Source organism: Megascapheus bottae, chromosome 36, assembly GCF_031878675.1.
Source record: "Megascapheus bottae isolate mThoBot1 chromosome 36, mThoBot2.hap1, whole genome shotgun sequence".
NCBI classification, from domain to species: domain Eukaryota; kingdom Metazoa; phylum Chordata; class Mammalia; order Rodentia; family Geomyidae; genus Megascapheus; species Megascapheus bottae.
In genome coordinates this window covers 2,876,922-2,904,880 of record NC_143544.1, presented here as the reverse complement: position 1 = coordinate 2,904,880, position 27,959 = coordinate 2,876,922, and the positions used below count along the sequence as shown (strand labels likewise).

The 27,959-nt window shown below is 42.6% G+C and overlaps 1 protein-coding gene across 1 annotated transcript; it reads left to right on the top strand.

The window, feature by feature from the left end:
* The first annotated feature begins 878 nt into the window (after positions 1-878).
* On the top strand, positions 879-27,750 carry Hapstr1 (HUWE1 associated protein modifying stress responses). Its single transcript, XM_090324869.1, has 4 exons — positions 879-1,154; positions 1,701-1,781; positions 10,557-10,832; positions 24,700-27,750. The coding sequence occupies exons 1-4, from the start codon at positions 929-931 to the stop codon at positions 24,942-24,944; spliced, it is 828 nt and encodes a 275-aa protein (XP_090180995.1). The 5' UTR covers positions 879-928; the 3' UTR covers positions 24,945-27,750.
* The last annotated feature ends 209 nt before the right edge of the window (positions 27,751-27,959 follow it).

The following is a 27,959-nucleotide window of genomic DNA, read 5'->3' as shown; positions in this document are numbered from 1 at the left end:
CACGTGACTGCCGCCCGCAGGGAGGGAGGGGTGCAGCGAGAACCACGCATGCGCATCCCCCTTCCAAAGGGATGGTTGGTTTTTTTTTTTTTTTTTTTCTTTTTCTCCCTCCGCTCCCCACCGCTCCCCTCCCCTCGGCCGGCGAGAGGCCAACCCCCCCCTCACCACCACCACCACCACCACCCCGTCCACTCCTCCCCCCGGCCTCCCCGTCTCCAGCCTGCGTGACATTTCCTTCCCTTTCCCCGCCCATTGATGACGTCAGGCAGCCGGGGCCCGGAAAGAGCCAATCAGGACGCGACGTTCCGGGGCCGGCACGCGGAACCGGTCGGATCGCACCAATCAGAGTCTTCGGAGCGGGCGCGCCCTAACCGCCCCGGGGGCAGCCGCGGCCCGGTGGGCGGCGCTTTCCAGTCAGCATGTGGGCGGGGGAGGGCGGGGACCAGCAGCCGCCGAGGCGTCGAGGGCGGCGACGACGACGACGTTGCTCAGTCTGCGGGGTGGGCTCGGCGGCGCGGGCCGGGCTTGGTGGAGGGTTCGGCGGGCATCGGCGGCGCTGAGCAGGCCGCGGCGCCATGGGCGGGCGGTAGTGGGGCTCCCGCGGGAGACGACCAGGGCGGCGGCGGCGTTGTGGTGGTGGTGGTGGTGGTGGTGGTTCTCCCTCCGGCCCGCGGCGGCGTTCGGCGGGGGCCCCGGGGGTTGGGCCGGCCCCGGGGCGGCGGCGGCGGCGGCGGGGGGGGGGGGGTCGTGCGGGGCTGCGCGGGGCGGGGTCGCCGGCCGTCCGGGTGTGGGAGGAGGAGGAGGAGGAGGAGGAGCCGGAGCCGCCGCCGGTCACCGGGCCCCGTCGCCGGGCCGCTCGACGACGACGCTCCCCCGCCCGAGGAGGACGCGGCGGCGGCGGCGGCGAGGCCGCGGGAGGCCTCGGGGGATGGAGGAGCGGAAGGAGGAGGGCGAGGCCGAGATCCAGGAGCACGGGCCCGAGCACTGGTTCTCCAAGTGGGAGCGGCAGTGCCTGGCCGAGGCCGAGCAGGACGAGCAGCTGCCCCCGGAGCTGCAGGAGGAGGCGGCGGCCGCCGCGCAGCCCGAGCACAAGCAGCAGAAGCTGTGGCACCTCTTCCAGAACTCGGCCACCGCCGTGGCCCAGCTCTACAAAGGTGAGGGACGAGGCCTCGTCGCCATCTTGGCGCCGCCCGACCCCCCCCACCCACCCCCACCCCATCCCCACCCCTCCTTCCCGACGGGGTCCGACCGACCGGGAGGAAAAAACCGACACAAAATGGCGAAGGAGGCGGAGGAGGAGGAGGAGGAGGCGGCCCTATTGTGCCCCGGGGCCGGCCTGGGGTGGGGACTCCCCGCGATGGCCAGGCCCCCTCCCCTCCCCTCCCCTCCCCTCCCCTCCCCACCGTCCCTTCCCTTCCCTCCCTGCCTCGTCCTCCTCTCCAAATGTTGTCCCCCTGGCCTCCCCTCGTTCCCGGCCTCTCCCTGCCTCCGGGATTCCTGAAACCCTTGAACAAAATGGCGAAACCTAATATGGCCGTTCCGGAGTGATTGACGCCCAAATAACATTCTGTTTCTCTCTCTCTCTCTCTTCCCCTCCCCTTCCCCTTCCGTCCTTGTGTGGTGTCTGTGTGCGTCTTCTCTCCTTTCCCTGTTTTTTTTATCCTCCACCCCACCCCCCCCTTCTTCTTTTTCCCTTCCAGATCGAGTATGTCAACAGCCAGGACTTTCGCTCTGGGTCCCCTTCCAAAACGCAGCCACGGCCGTCACCAACCTCTACAAAGGTAAAGCTCTAACCCGGGGCTGCATTGCCTCCCAAAGGGAAATGGGGGAAGTTGTGTGTGTGTGGGGGGGGGCCACTAGTGGCCGCCGCGGGGTGTTTTCTGTCTCCCTCGTTAACCTTGAATACCTTCTTTGCAACGTGAGAAATCTTGGTGATCTAGCGAGATCAGCCCTGGACACCTCTACCACCTCCCTAAGATCTGTGGCAGTGACTGGGGACGTTGGGTTGTCCTGGTCAAAGGTTGCTGTGGTTAGCATCCAGTATGTAGAGGACACTTGATTGTCCTCCAGGGCCCATGACAGCCCCCAGCCTCTTCGGGGTTCAACCAGGCCTAAACAAGCTCTCCAGAAGTCTGTATCCCCAGATAGAGAAGTCCCAGGCCTGATGGGTGACGGGTGAGTGAAGCAGTCTTCTCCTGGGATCAGGCCAAGTGAAAAAGGGTTCCAGGCACTAGCAGGCCGAGGCAGAGACCACATTCTTGAGTGTGGCCACACAGAGCGTGGTGGTTTAATGGTACTGGAGTCATTGGAGTTATAATCTCGTAAGAAGTGCTGCTCTTCCCTAGCGTCTGCTAGCTCCCTTTCAGGCTACCTGGACATCACTGGCAGGAAATCTGCAGTGAGTTTTGAAGTGATAGACGTGTTTTTTCTGCTGGCGAAGCCTTTTTCAGGACTTTTATTTTCTTTCTCCTTTGTGATGACTTTGAAGTCTTGGCCTTGGCCATTGTACTCTTGTAACAATGGACTTGATTTTGTGCCTTGCAGATAGGGTAAGATTTGGAGTTCCCCTCCCTCCCCCTTCTTTTGGGCAAGGTTTCTAAGGGAAAAGATAGAGGTTTGACTGTTAATAAAGTTGTAATTAAGTCAAATACAATTATACTTTCAGTTGACTGGGGAGGGGGATTAGGCAAATATTCTAACCACTTGAGCCACACCCTTATTCTCCTTTCAGACCCTAAGAGCCAGGAACAGTAATGGGATTTTGTTTTGATTCAGAAATACCAAATAGGTTGAAGCAGAATAAAGACTATCTCCTTGGTTCTCAAGATTATTTTTGCCTAAGAATTTACAAATGATGGCACTTTTTTGTAGGACCACTGTGGTCTTTATTGTGAGAGCTGTTAAGTAGATGGTTTTTGAGGACAGTATTCGAGAATTTTAGCAGACACTTGTGATTAAGATTGGTAATTTTAGGAGATAAGCAATCATTGGTCATCTTTTGATTTTGCATAGCTGAATTGCTTTATTTTTATCTTTTTGTGGGGGAAGGAGTCTTGGGGTTGGAACTTGGGGTGTCACACCTGCTAGATATGCACTCTATTGCTAAGCCACATCCCTGGAGGAATTTCTTTTGACTAATGAATAGATTGCTTGTTAACATCCTTCAGTACTTGAGTGTCTTCCGTATTCTCTTTGGAATGGCTTTGATTTCATCCAAAAGGGAATTCTGAACATTTAAAAAATTGGGTTTTCTCCAAGGACAGTGTTCAGGCCACAGGACTGGCAAAAAAAAAAAAAAAAAAATTTTTTTTTGGTTTTTTGTAAGTTTAATCTTAGAATATAATGTATATAAAGTAAATCCATCTTTTTTAGCATGTGAATATTTTGATAAACGTGTAGTATTACTAAACACGTTTATCTCTTATCCTGGCTATGGCAATCATTTTTCTGGTTGCTTTGTATATTCGCTATGTAGTTTCTCTTAAGACCAAATGGTTTTCTATTTCTGGCCTTGATTTAGCATAATCTTTTTGAGATAGATCCATTTAGTTTATATTGCAGGTACTAATGGTCCAGTATTTTTAATTACAGAGTTGTATTCTATTGTTTGGTGGTACCATGGCTTATCCTTTGCTTTTGTGTGATGGGAACAGCAGTCTGGTTTCTGTTTTCTATGTGCGCTGAGCTCGTAGCTCAAGCTACATATAAATATTAATGTCCTGCTTTTGATGCAATTGTTACTGATCGATTATAACCTTATGGGACTAAAGCTAGCAACTTTTCTTTAATGTTAACTATAGAAGAAGGTGTACTCAGAAATGAGTGCTGAACTCTTAGTTTGTGTTTTGTAAATTTTGGTAGTTTATCTTACTGGAGACTTGCAAAGAGTGGATTACTGTGTGCATTCGTGTGCACGTGCACACATGCACTGGTCCTGGGGCTTGAATTTAGGATTTAAGTGCTGTGACTGAACTATTTTGCTGAAGGCTAGTGCTCTACCACTCGAGCCACAGCTCCACTTTGGCTTTTTTTGGTGTGTGTGTGTGTGTAGTGACTTGGAGTTTCATGGACTTGCCACTTTTCCAGGCTTCCAGCTGAAATCCTCAGATCTCAGCCCTCCTGAGTAGCTAGGATTACAGGCATGAGCCACTGGTACCTGACTTGAGAGCAGATTACTCTTACCCTTTTGGTGTTTTTAGGACTTTTTAGAGAATAGGCGTATAACTATAGGAATAATTTGTTACTTTAAATAGAACTAATAATAAAATTAGTATGGTATTGTCACAAGTACATGCAGTGTTTAATATGGTAAATTTAAATCAGATTATTCACAGTTCTCATTAAATACAGGTGAGAATTGGAATATCCTTTAAGTGAACTGCTCCTAAATTTTCTGTTATTTGGACTTATCTGGCAAGCTAAAAATGGTTCCTTTTGTAACTGGGGAGACACTCATACCATGTTGATAACTCCTAAAATAAACACATAGGAAGATCAGAATTCAGGTAAAAGGTAAGAGGGTTGGGCCTCTTTTACTTTCAATAGGCTTCTGAAGAATTGAAGGTTCAGTTGGAATGTTAGCTAGAAAATTTAAGTTGGTCTTGTAACGTAACCTCAGTGAGGACAGACAGAGTTCAGTAAATAGAATGCATGGGCCTTTATTCAACATAGCAGGATCAAACTTTGGCTTCCTTTTTCTGAAAAGGAGAAGAAAGTCCTGATTGCTGGTTCTTGATTTGGTATTTTCAAAAAAAGAGTGATGTTTCTTAAGTGTTGTGGGCCCTGGCAGAAGGTTGCTTTTAATAGCTGTGACCAAAGGGAGTGAAAAGTTAGAGGCCATTTTAAACTTTGACAGGATTGAATGCTTACCTGGGAGATAACCTCAAGTCTGAGTTTGTGTTTTGGGGGCCTGGGTAAGCCCTCTTCCCTGAGCTGCTCTTCTAGCACAGTGCTTGAAGCTTAAATTCAACCCTTATTTGATGTGACTGGTTTCAGATGGTCTATTGATTCCTCATGAGGAAGGAATTCTGTCTAATCTGACATTCCTTCTACTGCTTAGGGCTCCTTGCTCATTTACCCACTCATTTTTCAGTGCTTTTTTTTTTTTTTTTTTTTTTTTGGTGGGGGCAGAGGGTCCAATCCTAGGGCTTGAACTCGGTGCCCGAGTACTGTTCTTGGGCTTTTTCAAGGCTAGAGCTGTCACTTGAGAGACAGCACCATTTCTGGCTTTTCTATTTATGTGGTACTGAGCAATCAAAGCTGGGTCTTCATGCATGCTGGGGAGAGCACTCTTAACACTAGGCTAAACTCCCGGACCCTTTTCAGTGCTTTTAAAACTGGAATTTGAATTCAGGGCTTTACACTTGCTGGGCAGGTATGCCTGTAGCCCTGCCTGCCTTTACATTTTTATGTGCATTTGTACCTTTTAAATGTGCATTGGTTGTCTAGCACTTTGCCACATTTCTCTGTCTTTCTACACACACACGCACACCCCAAAACCCCAAAAGCCTTTTTTTTTTTTTGCGCTATTTTTATTAAAAGATTATTCTGGATATCTTTGAATAACATGTGCCCCCAGGTGTTTGTCCTAGCAATACTGAAACTTAATTATGGATGAGTCTTGGGAGTTAGCTGTCAGGTAGAACTCAGGTGTTGGCTCTGGCACTTGTTTGCTGTGTGGTTCTGCAGACATGGTGGAGCCAGGTATGTCTCCATTTGTGCTACTTGGTTTTCTTAACTGTGAATGGGCCTAAGTGGCCACAAATTATGTACAAGCTCTTAGTTTTGTGCCTTGCTTGTAGGGAGTGCACTGTGTTGCTGGTGTGGTATTAGTGATAACTTTCTCTCATGTTTCCCCACAGTGGGCAGTGTTTCATAGGAAGGGAAGTAACTCTAGTTTTTTGTGTGCTAGAATAAGCTTTGTTGGCTGCACCTCTTCAGTATCCTTTCCTAAGATGTAAACATGCAGTCTTTTCCAGTTAGTGAGCTCAAGGTATTAGGAGGGCTTTAAAATTAAGTCCTTAACATAAGAACACTTATTTCAAATGCATTGGCATCAACTTGAGGCTTTCTATTCCCCGAAATAACTAACTGAAACTGAGTTAGAGTGGTGAACTGAGAGAATGTACTGTTACCGTTATTAATTCTTAACCAAGTTATAAATTCAGTGCAAAAGGCTTGTATTTAAAGATCTCAAATGTTGTGTGTGTTGCTTTTCTCTTGTTCCTTTAGTTAGTAAATGCTTATACAATGTTAAAATGAAAAAAAAAAATCAAGCTTACTTGAAGATGTCAGAGAGTAGTCAGGGCATACTTTGTCTTAAAGAAGTTGCCTTTTTTTTTTTTTTTTTAAACATTCAGTCTTAAATCATGGATACAAATTTTGAGTTTTCCAAGTTCAAATCTGAGAGCATAGACCATTGCAAAACTTCTGGTACTGCCAGCTTTTTTTCTTTTGGTGGGGGTGGGGGGGTCCGTTGTGGAGCTTGAACTCAAGGCCTGGGTGCTGTCCCTGACTCCTTTGTTCAATCAAGCCATAGTACTCTACCACTTTGAGCTACAGCTTTCACTTTTGTTTTTTGCATGGTTAAGAGTTTCATGAGGACTTTTCTCTGTGAGCTGGCTTTGATCCCTGATCCTCGGAATCTCAGCCTCCTCAGTAGCTGGGATTACAGGCTTGAGCCATTGGCTCTTCCTGACCTCTCCCCTTCCATAATCTTAGAGCTTGAACTCTGGGCCTGGGTGCTGTCCCCGCACTCTACCACTAGAGCCACAGTGCCACATCCAGCTTTTTCAGTGATTAATTAGAGGTAAGAATTTCACAGACTTTTCCTGTCCAGGCCGACCTTGAACCTTGATCCTCAGATCTCAGCCTCCTGTGTAGCTAGGAGTCATACCTGTGTAGGTATGAGTCACCGGTGAACAGTTGGTCAGTTTTTGGTTTTCTTAAAAACTAATCTCAAGGCCACTTCCCTTTCTCAGTATTTTTTTCCCAGTCTTGGGGCTTGAACTCGGGGCCTGAGTACTGTTCTTGGGCTTTCTCAAGGTTAGAGCTCTACCACTTGAGCCACAGCACCACTTCTGGCTTTTTCTTTGTATGTGGTACTGACCCAGGTCTTTGTGCATGTTAGGCAAGCACTCTACCACTAGGCCAAACTTCCAGCCCTCAAGTTTTATCTTTTTAGCTCTGACTGGCTACATTTATGTTCCCACATCTACGTAATTTTTCTTGTCCCATTGCTTTTCCAATTCTGAGCCTTCTGCCCTCAGGTTCTTTAAGAAAAAATATAAAATTTCTTCATGTAATTTGTAAGCAAAAATTTCTCTGTGAGCTAGAGTACAACATTTGGATAGCTGTAGAAATTTAATTGCTTCTAGGTATGTACATTTTAGATTTTACCCTCTCTGTGGTTCCAGGAGAAAAGGATAGGCTTGAGATAACTTGATTTCTCTTAAACAATTTTAACTGTTTTAGAATCACTGCAGTTCTATATAGGTATTTCCAGGTCATCTTAGGTTTATCTACCTTCTTAAGGTTAGATTTAAGAGAAGGTAGAGTGCTGTTTGCCTTTAAAATGGAGTTCATTCCTGTTCTGTTATGAGGAAATGAGAAATCAGATACTGTCATGGTGACTTGGCCATTATTCAGATTGTGAGACACTGGAGAAATGACTTCTCTCTTAGTACTTTTTTTTTTTTTTTTTTAGTCAGGCTGACTTGTAAATTGTCTGCTTTGGACACAGGACACAGGAGTGCTGGGATTCTTGCATGTGCTATCACATGACCTTACCCTTGAGCTACTTTTTTTTTTTTTTTTTTTTTTCTGGTGATACTGGGGCTTGAAATGAGTGTCTGGATGCTTGCTTGACTGACATGCTCAGCTGTCACTCTTAACTTTTTTTTTTTTTATGGGTTATGGGGCTTGAACTCAGCCTGGGCATTGTCCCTGAGCTCTTCATCTCAAGGCTACCTACCACCCTACCCTTGAGACAATCCCCACTTCTGTTTTCTGTCCTTTTGTGCCCTGGCTGGCTTTGAACCTTGACCCTTAGACCTCAGCCTCCTGAGTAGGTAAGAGGCATGAGCCACCTGGCCCAGCTTAACTCTTGAGCCATACTTCCATTCCTGCTTTTTGCTTGCTATTGGGGAGATGAAATCTCAGTAGACTTTTTCTTCTAGGCTGGCTTTGAACTGTGATTGTCTAGAGCTCAGCCTCCTGATGAGGTAAAATTACAGGATTCAACCACCTGCACCCAGCTTGAGCTCCTTCTTATATCTACAGAATTAGATTAGTCTTCCAAAATTGTAATGGTTTAAGTGAGATGTGAGTAAAGGGTTGTTTTGTTTCCTCCACCAGCCACTGTCCTGAGGCTTGAACTCAGGGCCTGGGCACTGTTGCTGGCTTCTTTTTGCTCAAGGCTAACACTCTTACCACTTGAGCCACAGTGCCACTAATAGCTTTTTCTGTTTATGGGTAGTGAGGAATGGAACCTAAGGCTTTATGTTTATGCATGTTAGGCAAGTCATATTCCCAGCCTCTGAGTGAAGTCATTTTTGAGAAAAGACCATCTCCTGTGAGCATTTCTCATTTTCTTTTTTTGGGGCCAGTCCTGGGGTTTGAAAATGGCCTGAACACTATCCTTGGAATTCTCAAGGGTAGAGCTCTACCACTTGAGCCATAGCATCACTTCCAACCTTTTCTATGTATGTGGTACTGAGGAATTGAACCCAGGTTTTCATGCATGTTAGGCAAGCACTCTACCACTAGGCCAAAGTTCCAGCCCTGTCTTTTGAATCTTTAACAATAGAGGCTGGCCATCTGTTAAGGGCGAGATCTTGTGCAGGATCTTTCTTCCTCCGAGGATTGAACCTCGAGATTGGTGCAGGCTGAGCTACTTCTGAGCTAGATTCTACTCCTTTTCCACTAAACAGATTGTCAGTGTGAGATTCTGTGTCTTTTCTGTCTGGGACATAGGTCTTTATTTATTGTGTAACTCTTGGCTTTTCTTTTTAGTCCATTTTACAGATAACATATATAGAATCAAAATTAGGAATAGTAATAGAGACATATCTTGTTGCTCTTACAGAAGGTCCAGGGATAAGGCATCGACTTGCTGGCTGTCCTTAAAAATGCTGGTGATATTCTGCTAGCACAGCAGCTGACTAAAAATAAGTTTTGGTGACTTAAACTTTCAGAGTAAACTCACTGAAGGGTATGGATTATTTTTCTGAGAAGTCCAGAGGGGAATTTTAAGGCAAAGTTATATAGCAAGGCCCCATGTGAGGGAAAAAAATGAGTTACTTTTCTAGCATTTTATAGGAAATTAATGGCCAAGTCACGATGTCAATCATGTATCTAATTTCTCATTTCTTCAGACACAAAGCAGGCATTAATTAGTGGAATGCAGCATTTTTGAAGATTGTAAGTTTAAAAACTACTGGGAATTAGAAGCAGAATGAAAACTTTGTGTTAAGTAGTCAGCATTGGGTTTTCCAAAATGTTTACTGCAGTCTGTGTTTTTCTATTTTTGGTGCTGAGCCTTTTGGTAGGACTGCCTCTCCAGAATGACTTGGTAAATTCAGATGTGCATAGATGGCCTGAGTTGTGTGTAATCTTTAAACATCTCTTCACAGCTGTGATTGATGCTTCTAGGTAGCATTCATGAAAAATCACTCTTCTGAAGTATGCATCCAGCTGTTTAGGACCCCCCCCCCACTACTTTGGTTTCCTCATTTGTAGTAAAGGGAACAGAAGGTACACTGTTACTTCCTCTTTTCTCTTGAAATAACAATAGGCACTCAATAACAACTTTGTTAATATACTATTGTTATTTTAGGTAGCTAGGCTTAAAAAATGCTGATTGCTGTTTTTTGGAGGGGGTCAATTCTGGGTCTTGAACTCACGGTCCCGGTGTGTGCGGTTCTTGAGCCTCTCTTTGTGTTCAAAGTTTACTGTTCTACCACTTGAATCACAACTCTGCTTGTCTCTTTTGAATGGTTACTTGGAAATAGAACCTTCCTGGGCTGGCTTTGAACCATGATCCTCAGTTCTCAGTCTCCAGAGTAGCTAGCTAGGAGTTGTTAGGATTACAGGCGTGAACCATTGGCCCCTGATTGCTTTTTTTTTTTAAAGAACAAGATAAGCTATAGGACATTGTGTTTTGAGAACTTCCAAGTTTAGACCATTAAGAGGAAATGTGTGAGCCCTGCTGCTCATCTGTAATCCTAGCTACTCAATAGACTGAGATCTCAGGATTTAGCAAAGTCCGTGACTCTCTATTTCCTAATGAACCAGCAAAAAGCTGAAAGTGGAGGTATGGCTTAAGTGGTGGAGCATCAGCCTTGAAGGAAAGTGAGTTCCAGCTTCCAATATCAACATACAGGTGCACTCATGCAAAGATTAACAACTGTGCCATTTCCACAGAGCTAGATTTTAAATTACTAGGTCACTTACAGACATGGTAATTCATCTTGCTTAACTTGTAAACTAGTTTTCTTTAGGAGGAAATGTAATGTGTCTGTAACGATTGTCATGTATCTTTTCTTTTTTCTTAATAGAAAGCGTGGATACCCATCAGCGAAGTTTTGATATTGGAATTCAGATTGGCTATCAGCGACGCAATAAGGATGTGTTGGCTTGGGTTAAAAAACGCAGAAGAACTATTCGTAGAGAAGATTTGATCAGCTTCCTGTGTGGAAAGGTTCCTCCACCACGAAACTCTAGAGCTCCCCCAAGACTGACTGTAGTGTCCCCTAACCGAGCTACTTCAACGGAAACTAGCTCATCTGTAGAGACTGATTTGCAACCCTTCCGGGAAGCCATAGCCCTGCATGGTAAAGCCGTTTAAACATATTTCTTTGGAAAAATGGTTAAGATGTGCCTGTGGACCCTTTTTTATGTTTAGGGTTAGGTCTAGATATATCGACTCCTTATATTGGCTGTTTGTGTCTATTAAGTAAACACTTGCTCTAGAAATGTTAAGTAGAATATAGGCTAAGGATTTAGGGGCAATTTTTTACTTTTAGCCAGTCAAAAAAAAGTTTTTAAAAGGTTAATGTGACCTCGTTAATATTACAGTAGTAATCTTTCTGCAACAATGACTACAATTCATTGTGTGTGACATGACTGCATGTTGTACATATTCTTTTCTGAGGCAAAGAGGAAGTACTTGGGTTTTAAGCATTATATTACAGAGTTTCTTGGAGAGCTGGTCTGTGTCAGGCAAGTACAGAGAGTAAGTGTTGAGTTAGTCCTCACGGGAACTGCCTTAACACCTTCTTTTACCCTGTGAGAAAGGACTGAGTGCACTTGCACCTCTCCAGCCCCAAACTCATCACCAGACAGCATTATTGACTTCCTTGTTACTGGGGAATGCCCTCAGTCTTACAGCTGTTTCTCTCTGCTCTACTATAGACTTCCTTATTGACCTGAGACCCTTAATAGCTCTCTGATGGTATGTCAGAAAAACCCAAACAATAGCAAAAATGAAAAAGGTGAAACAAGATGAAAAAAAGTGGGTTAAATCCAACAAATAATAAGCAGGCAGAAGCAGCTGCTACTGAAGCAGGCCATGAATCCTGTTAAAAGCCTTCCTTCCTGGGCTGTGGAGTAGGTCATCTGAAAGTTAGTCTGGTAATGAAAATTGTGGGACATACATGATCCAACTTTTAATGCCTGTAGTCTGTAAACTTTTTTTTTCCCTTCTTTCTTTTTCTTCCCTGTTACTAATCAGAGTATGGAATTGGGAAAGTGTTTTTCCTTGATAGCAAGTTTTTATTTATTTTTATTTTTTCTTAAGACAAAACATTGCAAGAATCCCTTGTTGTATGGATCCAGTGCCAAGTGCTGTTCAGAACATTTGAAACTTTGGCAGAAATGAGCTTGACCTGTCCTATTGAACTAGAATTTCACGTATTTCCTCTTAGGGTTGGAAAGACCATTAAAAGAGTTGTACACAGCTAGTTGGTCAGGTTAATTTTAGTGATGTAGTGGGTCTTCTTACCCCTTCTAACTTTTCATTAAATGCATTTATGATGCATTCCATACTAGTATTCTGTTGAAGACAGCTTTAAGAAACAAGTCATGCTTGCTGTAAAACGTTTTCATCCTTTTCTTTTTATTTGGTCTGAGACTGGGACTCAAGTTTGGTGCCTGATGTGTGCTCATTGGCTAGCGAACTGCCAGCTGAGCATGCTTCCAACCCCTGTAAAATCTTACGTGACACTGGGGACCTGCTAGGCAGTCTGTGACTGAGCCACACCTTGGCCTGCTGTAAAATCTTAATGCATCACTGTACATAGTAAAAAACAGCAAGCTGTTCTCCTTAAGACTCTGCCTTTGACTCCTGTTACATTTTCTTAAATTAAGTCTACTCAACCTGTGACATAATAACTACCTTGGAACTTTGGGAGTTCCAGTGATGATGCAGTTGCAGAAGAAACTACTTACAAATTTAAATTTGGCAGAATCCCCCCTTCCCCCCTTGGTGGGGGATGATGGTTCAGCTTGCTTGGCAAGTGCTTTACCGCTTGAGCTAGGTTTCCAGCCCAGTTCCCCCTTTTGGAAGCAAAAGGTCCTTGTGCAGACTAGGCTGGCCTAGAATTGGAAATTGTGCCCTCTGCATCACACGGCTAACATTACTGGTGAGCACTGCTATTCTCAGTTTAAATAATTTTTTTTTTTTTAAAGAACTTTTGTGTCTGTCCCGGGAATGGAACTAATGCCTTATGCATGCTAGGCAAGTGCTGTATGCCTGAGCTGCATCCCCAGCCCAATTATGAGGGTCTTAAAAAAGCCAAAATAGGGTTGAGGGTGATATATGTGTCTCAGTGATAGATGGTACTTGCCTAACATGCAACAGACACTGGGTTCAGTATCTGCCACTGAAAAAAACCAAGAAGTTTGAATATAATTTTTTTTTTTTTTGCCAGTCCTGGGCCTTGAGCACTGTCCTTTGGCTTTCTCAAGGCTAGCGCTCTACTACTTGAGCCACAGCACCACTTCTGACTTTTTTTTATATGTGTATGGTACCGAGGAATCAAACCCGGGTCTTCGTGCATACTAGCAAGCACTCTACCACTAGGACAAACTCCCGGCCCTGAATATAAAATTTGGGTAGAAAAGTAGTTTTATTTGCAATAAACTTACAAAGTAGCTATACATTGGAGTGCCTTTACTATTGAGGTTCATATCTCTAGTTCTTATTTCAGTTAAGTAACAAGGCCTCTTGAAAAAAACAGTATCTCAAATTTTAGGGCTTTAGAGATTTGCCAGAATGTCGTGTTGAGAAAGCTAGTGTCTGATCTGAGTGTTTAAAGGGTTTGTAGGAAGAAGGCTTTCTTAACTAGAAATATAAGTTCAATTATTTTGATCTATTATCTATATGATTGATCATATAGTTAGTAAATTTGAAGTGAGAACTGTTCAGGTGATCTTTTATTTCTTAGTTATCTTTCCTTGTTAATTAGTACAAGGTGATGTACAGAAGAGTTACAGTACATAAGTCAGATAAAGAGTACATTTCATTTTTGATCAGTTGTGGGGCTTGAACTGGGGGTCTGGTCCCTGTACACTTTTGCTCAAGGTTGGCTCTTTCACTATTTAGTAGTTAATTGGAGCTAATCTCACAGACTTTTTTTGTCTGGCTTTGAACTCGCAATGCTGAGATCTCAGCCTTCTGTGAAGCTAGGATTATAGGCATGAACCATTATACGTAGAATACATTTCTTTTTGGACAGTTTCACCCCTTTCTATGCTTTATCCCAGTCTGACCCTCTAAGTTGGTCTTAAAATGTACTTGGGAGCTTTTTTAAAAATATATATATTTTGATGGTACTGGGGATTGAACCTAGGTCTTCATGCTTACTAGACAGCAAGAACTTTAGCTAGGCTGTTACAAAACTGTGGAGTCATGCTTCCTGTCCTGCTTTTTGCTAGTTCTTTTGAGGATAGGCTCCCTCGTGGACATGAACTATAACGATCTGCCTTTTAGGTCTCCTGTCCTTGCTGGGATCACAGGTGTGTGCCACTGAATAGAGCTTCCCACCATGGAGAATGGAATCTTGGGTATTTTAACTCCCTGGCCTGGAATTCACTGCCCTATCCTCAGCTTCAGTTTCCCACTTAGCTTGGGATAAGTGAATACATAAACTGGACTCAGCTATGGGTTAAGGAGTAGTCTTGGAAACATTTCCTCCCAAATAGCTGGGATTAGAGGTATGAGCCATTGGAATGGTGCCTAAGGAAATAGCTTGATTAGGGAAGGTTCTGTGTCCGAATTCAGTTTCATAGTAATTTGCCTGGTCAGATTTGAAATATTAGGACAAACTAAAGGTTTTTTAGAGCTTTTCATCTCAGGAAAAGTCTACATTTCAGGTTTCCACAGAACAGAGGGACATAGGAAAAGAATATGAAGCACACTTCCTCTTCTCATGTCTTTATCTCTTTATGGAGGTCAGTTTTTCCCCTTGAGTATCTTGGTTCAGCAGTTTTTCCACCATCACCACCACCATTATCTACATTAAACACACACTACATACTAAAAATTTGTCTTTTATTTGAAGAAAAAGAATTGAGGTACTTGCAGAGAAATTCATGTACACAGGGCATAATAATAAACAAGATTTCCTGGTAGATAACTCTCATCAGTCTTGTTCTGACCCACTTTAGCATGAAGAGGAGGTAAACAATTTCAATCAAAAGCACATCAGTTAATTTTTATTAACAGTGTAAAGCTATAACCAGTACTTTTTTTTGACATGTCTAATGTGGCTAAAGTTCATACTGAGTTGAATTTTTTTTTTCTACCATGGCAGGGGGGGTCTTTCCCTTGTTGATCTTCATCTTAAAATGGCATTGATAATTTTCCTGAGAGCTGAATTAAGTCATTTCAATAAAAACAGATTTCAAGTAGACTAAAAATCTCTTTTGACAACTTTAGTCCTCTGCCTATGTTTCTGATGATGATTTTGTGGACATCCTTTCTCTTTAAGAGACTCTCCTTTTCTTTTGCTTGGGTCCCAGGATATTAGCAATAGCCAGCTACTACCTTCTGGTCTTTCAAGGGGCCAGATTTCTCTGGCTGTCCTGGGGCCTAAACTCAAGGCCTGAACACTGTTCTTGGACTTTCTCAAGGATAGAGCACCACTTCTGGCTTTTTTTTGTGTGTGTGTGTGTGTGTGTGTGTGTGTGTGTGTGTGTGTGTGGTACTGAGGATCAAACCCTGGGCCTTGGTGCATGCTAGGCAAGCATTCTACCACTAGGCCAAAATGTGTGTGTGTGTGTGTGTGTGTGTGTGTGTGTGTGTGTGTGTGTGTGTGTGTGTGTGTGTGTGTGTGTGTGTGTGTGTGTGTGTGTTACTGAGGATCAAACCCTGGGCCTTGGTGCATGCTAGGCAAGCATTCTACCACTAGGCCAAAATTCTGGCCCCAGATTTGTAACTTTAGATTTCTCCAGTCTTTCAGACTTGCATGTTTCATTGTCTTACACCATTGTCCTGTGGAACACATCTCCTAGTGTGTTCTATAGCCATATGTCTTCAAATAACATTCACACTGAACAGCCTTCAGTTACAGTGACAGCCCACACACATCATCTCCTGTAACTTTTTCAGTTCTTATTAGGATTATGAGGCATGCCTGTGAGCCTTGCTTTTTGCTGATTATTTTGGGGATAGAATCTCAAGGGCTTTTTTTGCCTAAGCTGGCTTTGAACTTCTATCTGTTAGATCTCTGTCTCCCAAGTAGCTAGGACTAGCTAGGATTATAGACATAAGCTTGGGTTAATCTTTATAGTCTTGCTTCCCATTTCTGAGCTGACAAGGGCACCAGTCAGTGTTTCATGAGATCACAGTAGCTGTCTTTTCTCTTGTCACATTCCTGCTTAGTTTAATGTTTCCCTGTGGCCCTGCAGGGGAATTCTAAACATTCAAGGTAGTATCCTGTGCTTTTGAGCTCCTAGTATGTTAATAACCCTTTGAGTGCTGTGCTCTTTGTACAAGTCTTAACCTCCCCCATTTTTTCATTCTCTTTAAGACTGATGACACAATGCTTCTGTGGTGATGCTTTCTTACCATCCATTCTTTTATTTATTTTTTGAGGCAGAGTAGGCTATATAGGCCAGAATGGACTCAAACTTGTAATCTTCCTGCTTTAGTTAGCTTCCTAAGTGCTGGTATTTCAAATGTTTGCCATCATGACCAACCAGTTTTCCCTTCCCCTGCTTTGTAGTGGGGTTTCAACTCTGCTAGTGAGGCATGCTGTGAACTGACAATGTAAAATTGACACTTAATTCTCTCTGTCTTAAAACCTTTCCTGAATTAGGCCTTAGTTTATTGCCAGGCAGTTCCTTCTATTGATTGGGGTAGGCTCCTTGTTTTTGTTCCTTTTGACTTGGGAAGAACCAAGCAAAGGCTGAAATTATAGTTTAAAATTACTGCAGAGATAACATACAGGTCTGAAGACTGAGTTGGAAGATTCCAGTCCTCAGATGGCTTGAGAGAGGATGGAACCTGTCTGTTACTCTAGGTATGCAAAAATAGAATCTTAAATTAGAACAGCTGGAAATATGCTGACCTGCAGAATAAACCTGGAACTAATTTTTCAGTGTGTACTTTGTATCCATACTGTGCCAATGAAGTCCTCATTTAATGCTCACACTTACCTAGATTATTACTGTTTTTTGAAGAGGTTTATTTGACTAAAATTATTAAGCAGGGTCGATAATTCATATCTGATTGGCTGCACATTGCATTCTTTTAGTTTTAGTATGTCCTCTCCCCTAACCCTAAGCTGCTGCTTCGAAGGGCTTGCGGCCTTCCTTTAAGGACAAGAGCGAATGTGCAAACCTTGTGTGTCCGTGAGCCAGACATGAGGAAGAATATGAATTGTTTGTGGCCATTACAGTCCTATGTGTCCTCGACTCATGGCAGGAGGGAGTGCATAGGCTGTCATACGCCCTGTAGAATCTTGAGCCAAGGTGTTTAAACTTTGCAAGTCATCTTTTTGAAGGTGATATACAGTAAGTATGGGAGCCTAAGCAAATCACCTGCTCTATGGTGCTGTGTTCTTTTCTTGAGAAAAGGAGGACTGTTGGTTAGTTCCGGGTCAAGTGTGAGTGCCTACCCTCTGCCTGCTGCTGGTGGACAGGACTTAACATAGTAGACTTGACCCTGCATATCATGTCCCAGTGGCCTTTCAGTATCCTTTGCCTCGGTGTATAAATTGTAGTTATCAGCTTAGTTAATTTAGAGAGCCCATACTATTTCTTTCTTAAATGTTACCTGTGCCGAGATCTTGGAACTTATTACCTGTTGACAAGCTTTGACTTCACTGGAGAGACATTAGAATAAGTAGGCTGTGTAGGTGTTTGTTGGGATAGGGGAAACTGCTGGAGTTTGAATTCAAGGCTTTGCCAGGCATGTGCTCTGCCACTTGCCACACACCATGCCTGATTATGTTGTCTAAAAATCCTGTTTGAATCCTGCCATTGCAAGCTCTGTTGTCATCACTAGAATTGCTTCAAGAGTACAGAGTGGAGAGGACATGTATTCTGAACTTCAATTACCTGATAAAACTTCCTTTAAACCCACAATCATTTTGTAGCTTGCTCACCCTGGCTCACAGATGCTTGGCTGCTGGGTGCCATTGGCTCAAGCCTGTACTGAAGCTGAGGTCTTAGGATTTGAGGTTTGAAGCCAGCCCAGGCATAAAGTTCTGTGAGACTAACTCTAGTTAATCAGCAAAAGACCAGAAATGGAGATATGTGGCTCAAGTGGTAAAAATGTCAAACTTAAGTGAAAAAGCCAAGTTGAAAGCATCAGGCCCTGCATTATGCCCCAGTGCAGACACAAAATCCCATACTTAATCTCTCCATCTCCAGGTGACTGATAGTTTTGGCTACAATGCTTGGAATCAACAGTAAGCTAGAGTTTTTAACTGAAATTATACTTCATTTCACACAAAGGTCAGTATCAGGGTCTGGTATCATTGTTAAGCACTGCTAGGAAACATTGTTGACATTTTCTCAGAAAAGAATAAAGAGCAAGATAGTATCTTCTTAATTTTAAGTTTCTCTCAAGTTGAAAGCAAACTAAGACTATGGGGCCAGTGCTTTGCTTTGCCAGGTGCTTTTGCCAGCATACATGCTGAGAGGAACTTGAATAGACTCAGGCCCTGTAGTCCTCAGTGTGTGACACCTGAGAAGTTCAAGAGCAAAGCAAAAAAAAAAACTAAGATATTTTTATTTCCTTTTTCCTTCCCACCCCCCTCTTTTTGATGTGGGGGTTTTGCTTTGTTGCTCAAATGAACCTCAACCTCTTGTGCTTCTGTAGCAATTCTCTGGTCTCAGCCTTCCTGAGTGCAAGTGCTACTTTTTTTGTGTCCTGCTGGGGTTGGAACCTGTAGCTTAAAGCTCTACCACTGAAGCTACACCTGAAACCAGGGAAGATTTGTGTTTTTTATCTAACAAAAGGAGTTTGAGAGTTAGAATACAGCTGTAACTTCTCTGTGATGTAAATTGAAGTGTTGAACATTGGATTTGGTGTTAGGTTTTCTGATTTAGCATATGCTGTTAAGTCTTTCTGCAGAGGTGTGGTAGTTTTGTCTCCAGCCAGCTGTAGCCCTTCCTATAGCTCATCACTATTTGATTCACAGAGAAAGAGAACATAAGACACTCTAGGGGAGAGATGGGCAGGTGGCTAGTAAAAATGAGTTAAGTGCTTCTCACCTACTAGGATTCTGTTAGCTGGTGTGAATAGTTTGATCTACAGGGAATCTGTTAAGACCTAGTGGGTTTTTGTTGTTTGTTTTTTGGTGGTGGTTGTTGGTCATGGGGCTTGAACTCAGCCTGGGTACTTCTAAATTGTATGGCTAAGGCTCTACCACTTTGAAGCCAGTTGGAGATAAGAGTCCAGGACTTTCCTGGCTGGGCTGGCTTTGAACCATGATTCTCAGATCTCAGCCTCCTGAGTAGCTAGGATTACAGGCGTGAGCCACTAGTGCTAGGCTCAGTGTGTATTACCTACCTTAAAATCCCCATTTCCTAGCCTTCTCCCCAGCTCATCCACTGACATCCTATGGCTGTGTTTTCTTAGTCATTAGGTTGCTTGACAGACCGTTGGGTCTGGAAAATCTGGGCGTGGGGCTCTGTTAGAAAAATGTCATTGTTTAGATTTGGATTCCGGGATTTTAGGGATTTTAAGTGAAGTCAGAAAAACAAATTACCATAAAAATATGGAAGGCAAATTGCTAAAATGGCACCTTCTTTTACTGTAGTGTTTGTGGCAAGCTGTGATTTTTTTTTTTTAAGCTAGTTGTAATTTTAGCAAGTCAGCTTTTTTTCCTTCTGAGTGCAAGTGTTTCTGTAATCCAGTTTTCTTTCTCTTTTTTCTTTCTCTTTCTTTTTCTTTGGTGTTTGCGTTTCAGAATGCTCTGGCCTAGGTATGCTGGAGTGATAATGGATGGAAACACATTGAACCTTTCCCGGTGAAATCCCAGAGTTAAACTTGATAACATGAAACAACTTTGTTTGGTTCTCTTATCCTTCCTGCCACACATCCCTGGCACTGATGTAACTGGATGTTTAGAAATATATTTTGACAACACAGACAGGGCTCAAAAGATAGTGTAGTGTAGAAGAAAATTGTAGCAGTTGCCAATGGCAAAAGACAAATAGCACTGTGAGGGTTTATGTCCACCCATCTTTCAGTCCTTTATCCTGATCCCCACGCTCCCAGCTGTGTGTGGAACACAGTAGATAGATTCTTAGTCATACTAGTTGAATATTGCTCTTCACTTTTTGAAGTAATTGTTATATACGCTAAAATGTCTCTGAAAAGCTTATTTAGAAATTAAGATGTAAGAAATGAATGCGCCAAAGAAACCTCTTGCTACAATTGATTATAGCATTGCAGAGTATTAAGCTTCCTCTGAAAGCTGGGAAATCTAACTAAATGAATTGCTTTTTTAAAACGAGCCTCTGACAATGAGAACAAATCAAGGCAATTAACACTAAAAGGTAGGATGGTTTGTTAGGGTGAAGTTGTTAAGATAGGATTCTAGCAATCAGCATCAGTAATAGAGTTGTCTTGAACATGCAGTGACATTTTTGTTGCCCTTTTTTTGTTGTTGCAGTGAAAAAAGGAGGCCATGTCTCAAAGTCAGTTAACCTAGCTAGCACTTAAATTTAGTAGTTACTGAGTTTAATTTCCATTTAATATGCTCACTAATTTTCTTAAATTCTTGGAAAATTTGAAAATTTCCAAAAATAAAAAAAAATCAGTATCTTGTGATCCTACTATGTAGCGATAAATGCAGTTTAATGTTTGGTGCATTTTCTTTTTTTAATGTATAAATATTAAAAATCATTTCATAGTTGAGATCATATTGCATATGGTACTGTATCTTGCCTTTTTCATTTTAACATGAGCATTTCCCCCCCCCCCCCCCCCCCCCCCCGTGGCTTTAAAAAACTGTCTTTGAAAAATGGAAAGCATTTTGGGCTGTCAGCATTAACTGGAAATGTTTTCTTGGTGTGACACATGTATTGTAATTGGTTTGATTTATTTAGTGTGCTTTACTTCAATAAAAATTCAGTATTTCACTGTAAGCTTGGGGTGGGGAGTGGTATCTACTTCACATTATCATGGTCTTCTAGTAGAGTTGGTTTTGAGCTTGAGCTCATCGCACGTGTAAAACACTATGTCCACACCACAGTGCTTGTCTGCCCTCAGAACTGCTGTGTGCACATTTGAATAGTGAGTACACTTCACCCCAAGGAATTAAAATGCCAGGTAGGGTGGTGGTGGAACCCGCTGTGTTCCAGCTTTGGGGATTTTAGATCCCATTCCTTTCTCTGGGAATGTATGGAACAGTCTGTGCTGGGCCCCCAGTACCTGTTCACTTCCAAAGCCCCTCTGGTCAGTGCTGCTGGAGCAGCATAGTGAGGTTGATTGGGTGGGCATTCTTTACTTGCCTGGGTGTGACCTGTGTGCTAGGGAAAGAATTACATGTAATTGCACACAGCATTTTATTACCTAAGCATGAACTTGGTATGACAATAATAGCTGTGCTACTTTAAAAAATTGTCATGTAACTTGGATTTCTGCAATCTGGACTGTTAAGTTTGTTTTAGCTCCATTGAAAGTTTCCAGAGTATGATTAAATCATCCTACTCTTTTTCCTATTCCTGCACTAATCATTTTAAATGAATATAAAAACTTTGGTGAGTTATTTATCTTGTATTAAGCAATTAAGACTTTTTTTGTCTAATGCTACTTGTTCTACTTGCTTTTGTGAATTGATATATTCCCATAGCCCCTTTGAAAAAGTGTATTTTTGGTAGAAATTAAGTTGTATGCCCTCAGGACGTACAACTTAGTTTTTGTTTGTTTTTTTGTTTTAGTTTTGAAGCATGTTTAGATTTTTTTTTTTGTATTTGTATAGGCTTGATTGTGTTCATGTGGCTTAGCTAATAAGGTTTTCTAAAGCGACTTCAAGTAGTTGTCATTGGTTCATAAAATAAAATTTGGGCTGTTTAAAATCTATAGTTTTTGGTTGTTCATCTTCAATTTTTTTATATTTGTGAAAACTTTTGGGGGAATATTAGTCAAAGTTGGAACAAGATTAGATTATGTGATTTTACTTGAGTTGTTAAACCCTAAATCACAATCCATCAGAGAAAAAAAAATGTTGCTGGACTAACAGCATTTTTTTTCAAATTGGCCAAATGATGTTTAATGTATCTTCTGTTTAATGAGAAGTTGAAACAGTAAGAAACATTGCTTGAAGTGAGTAGTCCATTTCTGATGTAATACTTTCTGAGGCTTAGGTGTTGGGACGTAGAGACCCAACATTAACAACTGAGTGGTGTTTGTTGACTTCTTTGTAGTTTCAGGTGATAAAAGGGCATCCTGGATGTAGTTATGGAAGTAGCCCAGTTTATTGCTGCGTTCCCAGATGTTGTAATATAGTTGCTTTAGAATCTTTTGAATTATGGAGCAAATAATAAAAATGCTGTATAGAAATACTGGATACCTTCTAGTAGTAGTATATTATCTTGTGGGATTAGAGGAAAGGAACAGGCAGGTCTCTTCCTCAAGAGAGACTGTTTCACAGTCTGCTTGTAGAACAACAAAGGCAGCAATTCTTGATTGGTGAAGTGTGATATTTGGTTGATTGACAAAGTGATTTTAGTTTAGTGAGAAGATAGCAGCCTGAATTTATTTGTTGAAAGCAGCAGCTAGCTGAGCCTTTATTTCAGTGGATTTCAAATTGTGGGATAGATTTCCCCCCCTCGCCCCCGCCCCCAGTGTTCAATGTTAATATGTTAGTCCATTAACTAGAGACGGAAAGACTGATTAGAGGAAGAAGACAAGATTTTCTTACTCATTTTACGTGTGTGTGTGACAGAGGCTAGAATTTTTCTTTTTTTAAGGTAAGCTTGGGGGTTGGGGATGAAGATCTTTGATGAAGAAAGCAGTCAAAAATGTTGTGTGAGCCTTTGGGCACAGGGAAGAGGCTGCTTCTGTGGTCCAGATCTGGAAAACACTGCCGCCCACAGGCATGATGAAGGGATGGGATAGCTTACCCTGGTGACGCCCGTCTGGTGGGCCGAAAGGAAACCCAGAGGCTGCTGGGGAAGCAGCTGGCAGGCTGGGAACAGGAAGGAGTGGGAAGCTTGAGTCAGGAGAGAAGAACCAGTAAGTGGCAAGGCAAGTGGTAAGGGGGAAGGCAGGGGCGGGGGGAGAAGGGGCAGGTTAGGAGAAGCTGGTCTTTGGGTACTGGCCTGGGTAAAGAAGAGCTGCCAGTTACGGATGCTGGAATTGCATGATTCAATCTTAGGGTGAATTCCTTTTTAGGGAGGAAGAGCTTCTATGGATCAGAGGGATGGGACCTCAGACCCAGGCTGCCTAAAACAACTCAGGCTTTCAGAAGAGGCAGTGTAACAGCGAGTTGGAGTATGGATTGACATGGTTGGGTCACAGCTCTTGCCTTTTGACCTTGGGTGGTACAAGTTTTTGCTTTTTGTTTTTTTGGCCAGTCCTCCAAATGGTAATATCTTTACCTTGATATTTAAAAAAAAATAGGTGATGGTCTTTGAAAGGTGTATTGAGGTAGCAGAAGAGGCATGTGATTTCTTGAGGTCAGCAGTGGGGAGGTTGGAGCGGGACTGTTTGGCTGAGTGCAGAATGGAGAGCTTCCTGGAGGAAAGCAACTGTGGCAGCTGTTGGGAACTGTTGGTGGGAACATTGCTCCAAACTATTTTAGAATAAGAACCGTGTGAATGGGGGATTTGAGGAAGTGTAGGGAGCAAAGATTGTGTGCGCATGCGCGCTGGTCCTGGGGGCTTAAACTCTATAGACAGCCTGGCTGTTGTCCTGAGCTTTTGTGCTAAAGTCTAGTGTTCTAACACTTGAGCCATAGCCCCAGGTGTGGCGTTTTGTTGATTAATTGAAGATAAAAATCTCATGAACTTTTCCTGCCTGGGCTCTCTTGAAACCATGATCCTTAGATCTCAGACTCCTGAGTTGCTGGATCTACATGCATGAGCCAGCAGCTCCTGGCCAGATTTTTTGTTTGTTTTTGGCCAGTCCTGTGGCTTGAACTCAGGTCCTGTCCTGGGCACTGTCCCTGAGCTTCTTTTACTCAAGGCTAGCACTCTGCCACTTGAGCCACAGCTCCACTTTGGCCTTTTTGAAAGCACTCCACCACTAGGCCCCATTCCCAGTTGGAGATTTTGTTTGTTTCTTTTCCAATTTCATGTTTTTAAGCCACATTTGTAGAGTTCAAAATAAGAACAGATGGGCTCACACCCAAACCACTAAGCTTATATTAAAATCTAAGGCACAAGGCCTATTCTTCAAACACAGAAGCAGTCTTTAGGTGAGGTTCGAGTAATGCAGTGAAAAATTCCTAAGGTGGAGGTAGAGCGAGCTCTTGGGCCAAGTTAGGCTTCTAAAATTCACAGTATGGATTGTGTGTAGTCTAACCTGACTCATCCCTTGCACAGGGTTTGGTTTCAATCATATAGGATTGGAATATAAGTTTGCTCCTTAATGAGTGTTCCACAGTGAGTACCGGGCCTGTTGTGGATTTCAGAACTTGAAAGCAAAGCAGAATTCCTCACCCCACCCCACCTTGCTCTTCTTTCTATAGGATTAGAGACAGTAGAGACTCGGGGGTACCCTAAGGTACAATGTCCACACCTGGAAGTAATGGTGTCATCCCTTTTGTCCAGGGCTTGCTACTCAATGTCCTGACATTTTCAGTTTGGCAGCATGGGGACTTGTTGGGCCACTGGGGCCTGGTAATGATATCTTGCCTCCCCTATTTATTTATATTATATGTAAAAATGATCCATGATCATGAAATGATTGTGACCCAGTGGTCATGAAATGGTGACTGGATAACCAGCTGTCCCTATTAGAGCGAGCACCTCCTGTCCTCATCTGTCAAGTCATACAGAGTGCCCCTATAAATCTGGAGAATTTCATGATGGATTAGTAAAAGCTTCCTGTAAAACTGCTACCAGTATTCTAAGAATTGGTAGTATTGCCAAAGAAAAACTGCTTGCTGGTGACCCCCTTATCAAGATAACCAGCAGACTTCGTTGACACTGACAGCGTGAAAGGAAAATAAAGTGGGTTGCTTTCATAAGGGTCAAATAATTGAGCAACTCTAAAACCTCTTTTCTTCTTCCTAGGTCTTAGTGGTGCAATGGCTAGTATAAGCGTGCGTTCGAGTACCCCAGGCTCTCCTACACATGTAAGCAGTGGATCGAATGCTAGTCGAAGGAGAAATGGACTCCATGATGTCGATTTGAACACTTTCATATCAGAAGAAATGGCACTCCACTTGGACAATGGTGGAACTAGAAAGCGTACCTCAGCCCAGTGTGGCGATGTCATTACAGACTCACCAACCCATAAACGCAACAGAATGATCTAATCCGCAGACATTTTCACACCTACCATGCTGCTTGAGAGCCACTTGATCCCCAACATATACTATTATTGCAAAGGAAACACGAGGCCATCTTCCCTTGTTCACTGTTTAAGACAAGTGAATTCTATAGTGGTTGCCATAAAAGGAAGTTCTAGGTATTTACAGTAGATGCCTCTTGTAACTATGGCTTTCTCTCAAAACTATAACCCTAGCAGAGGACATCAGATATTGTATAATCATTAGCAAGATCATCATAGGCAAACATATCCGTTCCAAGGCTAAAAGTGACCTTAACTGTATTTATTCTCAAAGGGAAAGGAAATGTCAGATGTTTATTTGGCTATAGAATGCTTTTCTTGCCCCCCCTCCTCTATTTTCCTTTTCTCCTTTTTTTGGGGGGGTCCATTTCCTGCTGTGTTATTTTGTTTCAGCAGTATTGCCAGGTTCTTATAATTGTCTACAAACAAGATTTGGCTTCCTTGTCAAATCCACAGGCTTCCATTTTTGCATCTGGCACTGTACCAAGCACCTGGTTTTAGTTCTCCCCCTTTTCTCCCCCCCCTTTCTAATTCTGGTAATTGTGTGATGTAAAGAGGTGCTATGATGGTCATGCAATTAATACTTAATACTGAATCAATACACAGAACTCTATTGGATTCACTTTGTGTGTCTTAGTGCTCTAAAAATAGCAATATTATTAAACTGCCCCAGATTAACCCCATAGGCTTCAAATACTCAGTTTTCAGACAAGTACTACTTCCTGTGTGGGATACTTTGCCTAGGTGACCTGAAAAAGAGGGCATGACCTTTGAGGGTGGGCTTCATTTTTTGGTCCAGTGTCGGCTCGAGGGAGAAGGATAGTGGGACTTGCTATTCTAATCTTTCATGTCCTGTTTGCAGTTTTCACGGATGCCCCACTGTGTTCAGTTTCTACTGTAGTGGGTGAAAGACGACCAGAGCTCTGATTTACCAACTACTAATGTGCTCACAATTTACTCTACCTTGTCCCTCTTCTCCTCAGAAGTACGGTTTGGAATCTCATCCTGGAAAAGATGGAATCACATGGAGGTTCTCTAGACATTAGGTAGATCTCAATAGAAGTTCTCAGTAGAGTCCTCTTTGGGTAAATGTAAGACCTTGTAGCTACAGCGTTTTAGAGCATGCTTCATCTTCATTTTTACTATCTTGACTTGAATGATAGTCTTTTTTTAGATGAAGAACTGATGTCAGCCTGCCAGGTACTGTAATTTATTCTATCCTCTTATTATATTATATATCAAGTTAGGACAGTGAAACGTGTCCTTGCAGACTTAGTCCAGTATCAGTTACTTCCTGTCCTTTAACTGACCATTGCAAATCAGTGTAAGGGTTTTTCAAGTAATTACAGCACTTTGTTAAAAGTTTGCAATTTTTTCAGCCATTTAATAATACTTTTCTGTGAAGCAACTTTGCTAAGTTGACCATTATTGATTGGGTGGGATGTGAGTGGAATGTTAGAAATGTGGTGTGAATTGAAGTTCTGTATTCATTATTAGATATAGCCCTTATTTAAAACAGTGAAACTCAGACTCAAATTAGGAATGAAAATGAGGTATTCCACATTTTTTTTCCCCGAAAGTGGATTTTTCTTTTTGTTGTTTGAGTATAATAGCAGGAAGAATTATAGCAATCTGTCATTTTACCTGAAATGAACAAGCCTATGTATTATGAATATTTTCAAGTTTCCCTTTGGAATATACTCAGAAAGACATTTTGAGTTATCTTTGCTTTTTTTGTCTTTGTACATTTATATTTGGGGTTCGGCAGTGTGAGGTTTTGTCCCTGAGAGGCCAGAGCCCCCCCGTTTTGAAGAGTTTTGAGGTAATCCCCACATCTTGGTTCTATTTCTTCTTTCCAAGTTGAATAACAATATTTTTGGTTGTTTTGTTTAAGTTGGTGCTCTGACATGAATCTTAGTACCCTTTACTCTCAGTTGTCAAATCTTGATAAAACGTGCCATTTTATTTGATAAGAGAAAGCAGGTCTTCATGTCTGTCAGAACACAGAGCCATTTGGCTCCATTAAATTTTTTTTTAAAAAACTTTAGCATCCGTTACTTTTTTCCACTGCATTAATACCAAATGCTTCTGTCACCTAATGGCCCCTTCCCTCTAGTCTCTCTCACCCTACTTGCTGAGGTGCCCTTCATGGAACAGCCCTGAAGCCTTCCTACTCACAAAGGGAAATGATTTCTAATCTTGGAGGATTTTAGTCTTGACAGTGTAGTTGAAAAATTGGGGGGGAGAATTTTGTTGTGCCTGTTTAAATACAAAACAAATCATGAAAGATTGCACAATTGTTTGATACTTCAGAAAAAAAAAAACAGTTTTCAGCTTTTTTTTTTTTCCTTTTTGAGACAGGGTTTCGCTTATGTAGCCCCTACTGGCCTTGAACTCTTAATCCCCCTCCTGCCTCAGCCTCTGGGGTGCTGGGACGATGGGTGCAGAGAACAGAACAGGGGCTTTCATGGGGAGCACTTCCTTGGTGGAGGGGCGGGGGGCGGGTCTAATTCTTAGTTCTGCTCCTGTTGCCCTGCTTCAGAATCTGGTCTGTTCGTGTCTGCACTGCAGCGGTCTGAGTGTGGCTAATACTAAAGAACTTTATTATGATGTTTATTTAGTATTTTACACAGCAAAAGTAATGGAAAGCATTTGGCTAAACCTAAAGACCTGCAAGACAGCTTACTTCTTTAATGTGATTTACCCAACTGGAATAGTGACACACATCTTTTAAATCATAAAACGAATAAATCATTGAAGATAACAAACAACCACGGGGTCGTCTGCAGTTTTGTTTGGGCCACCACATGTAAGTCACTTACAGATGGAATCAGATGAAGTGTAGGCTTTTGAAAAACTTACACTTTCTGCATATGTTCTGAGGACATTTGGAAGACATTAAGTGGAATGCTTGTGGATTTAGGCCTGAAGGTCTTTGCTCAGCAGAGAAAGCTAGGCTGGCTTCCCTCATAGCAAGGGT

Bases quoted from the DNA above. Each gene is read 5' to 3' on its own strand.
- Hapstr1 (XM_090324869.1), top strand. From the start codon at position 929: ATGGAGGAGCGGAAGGAGGAGGGCGAGGCCGAGATCCAGGAGCACGGG. The intron at 1,155-1,700 runs GTGAGGGACGAG...TTTCCCTTCCAG, and splicing joins CGTGGCCCAGCTCTACAAAG to ATCGAGTATGTCAACAGCCA. The intron at 1,782-10,556 runs GTAAAGCTCTAA...TTTTCTTAATAG, and splicing joins CGTCACCAACCTCTACAAAG to AAAGCGTGGATACCCATCAG.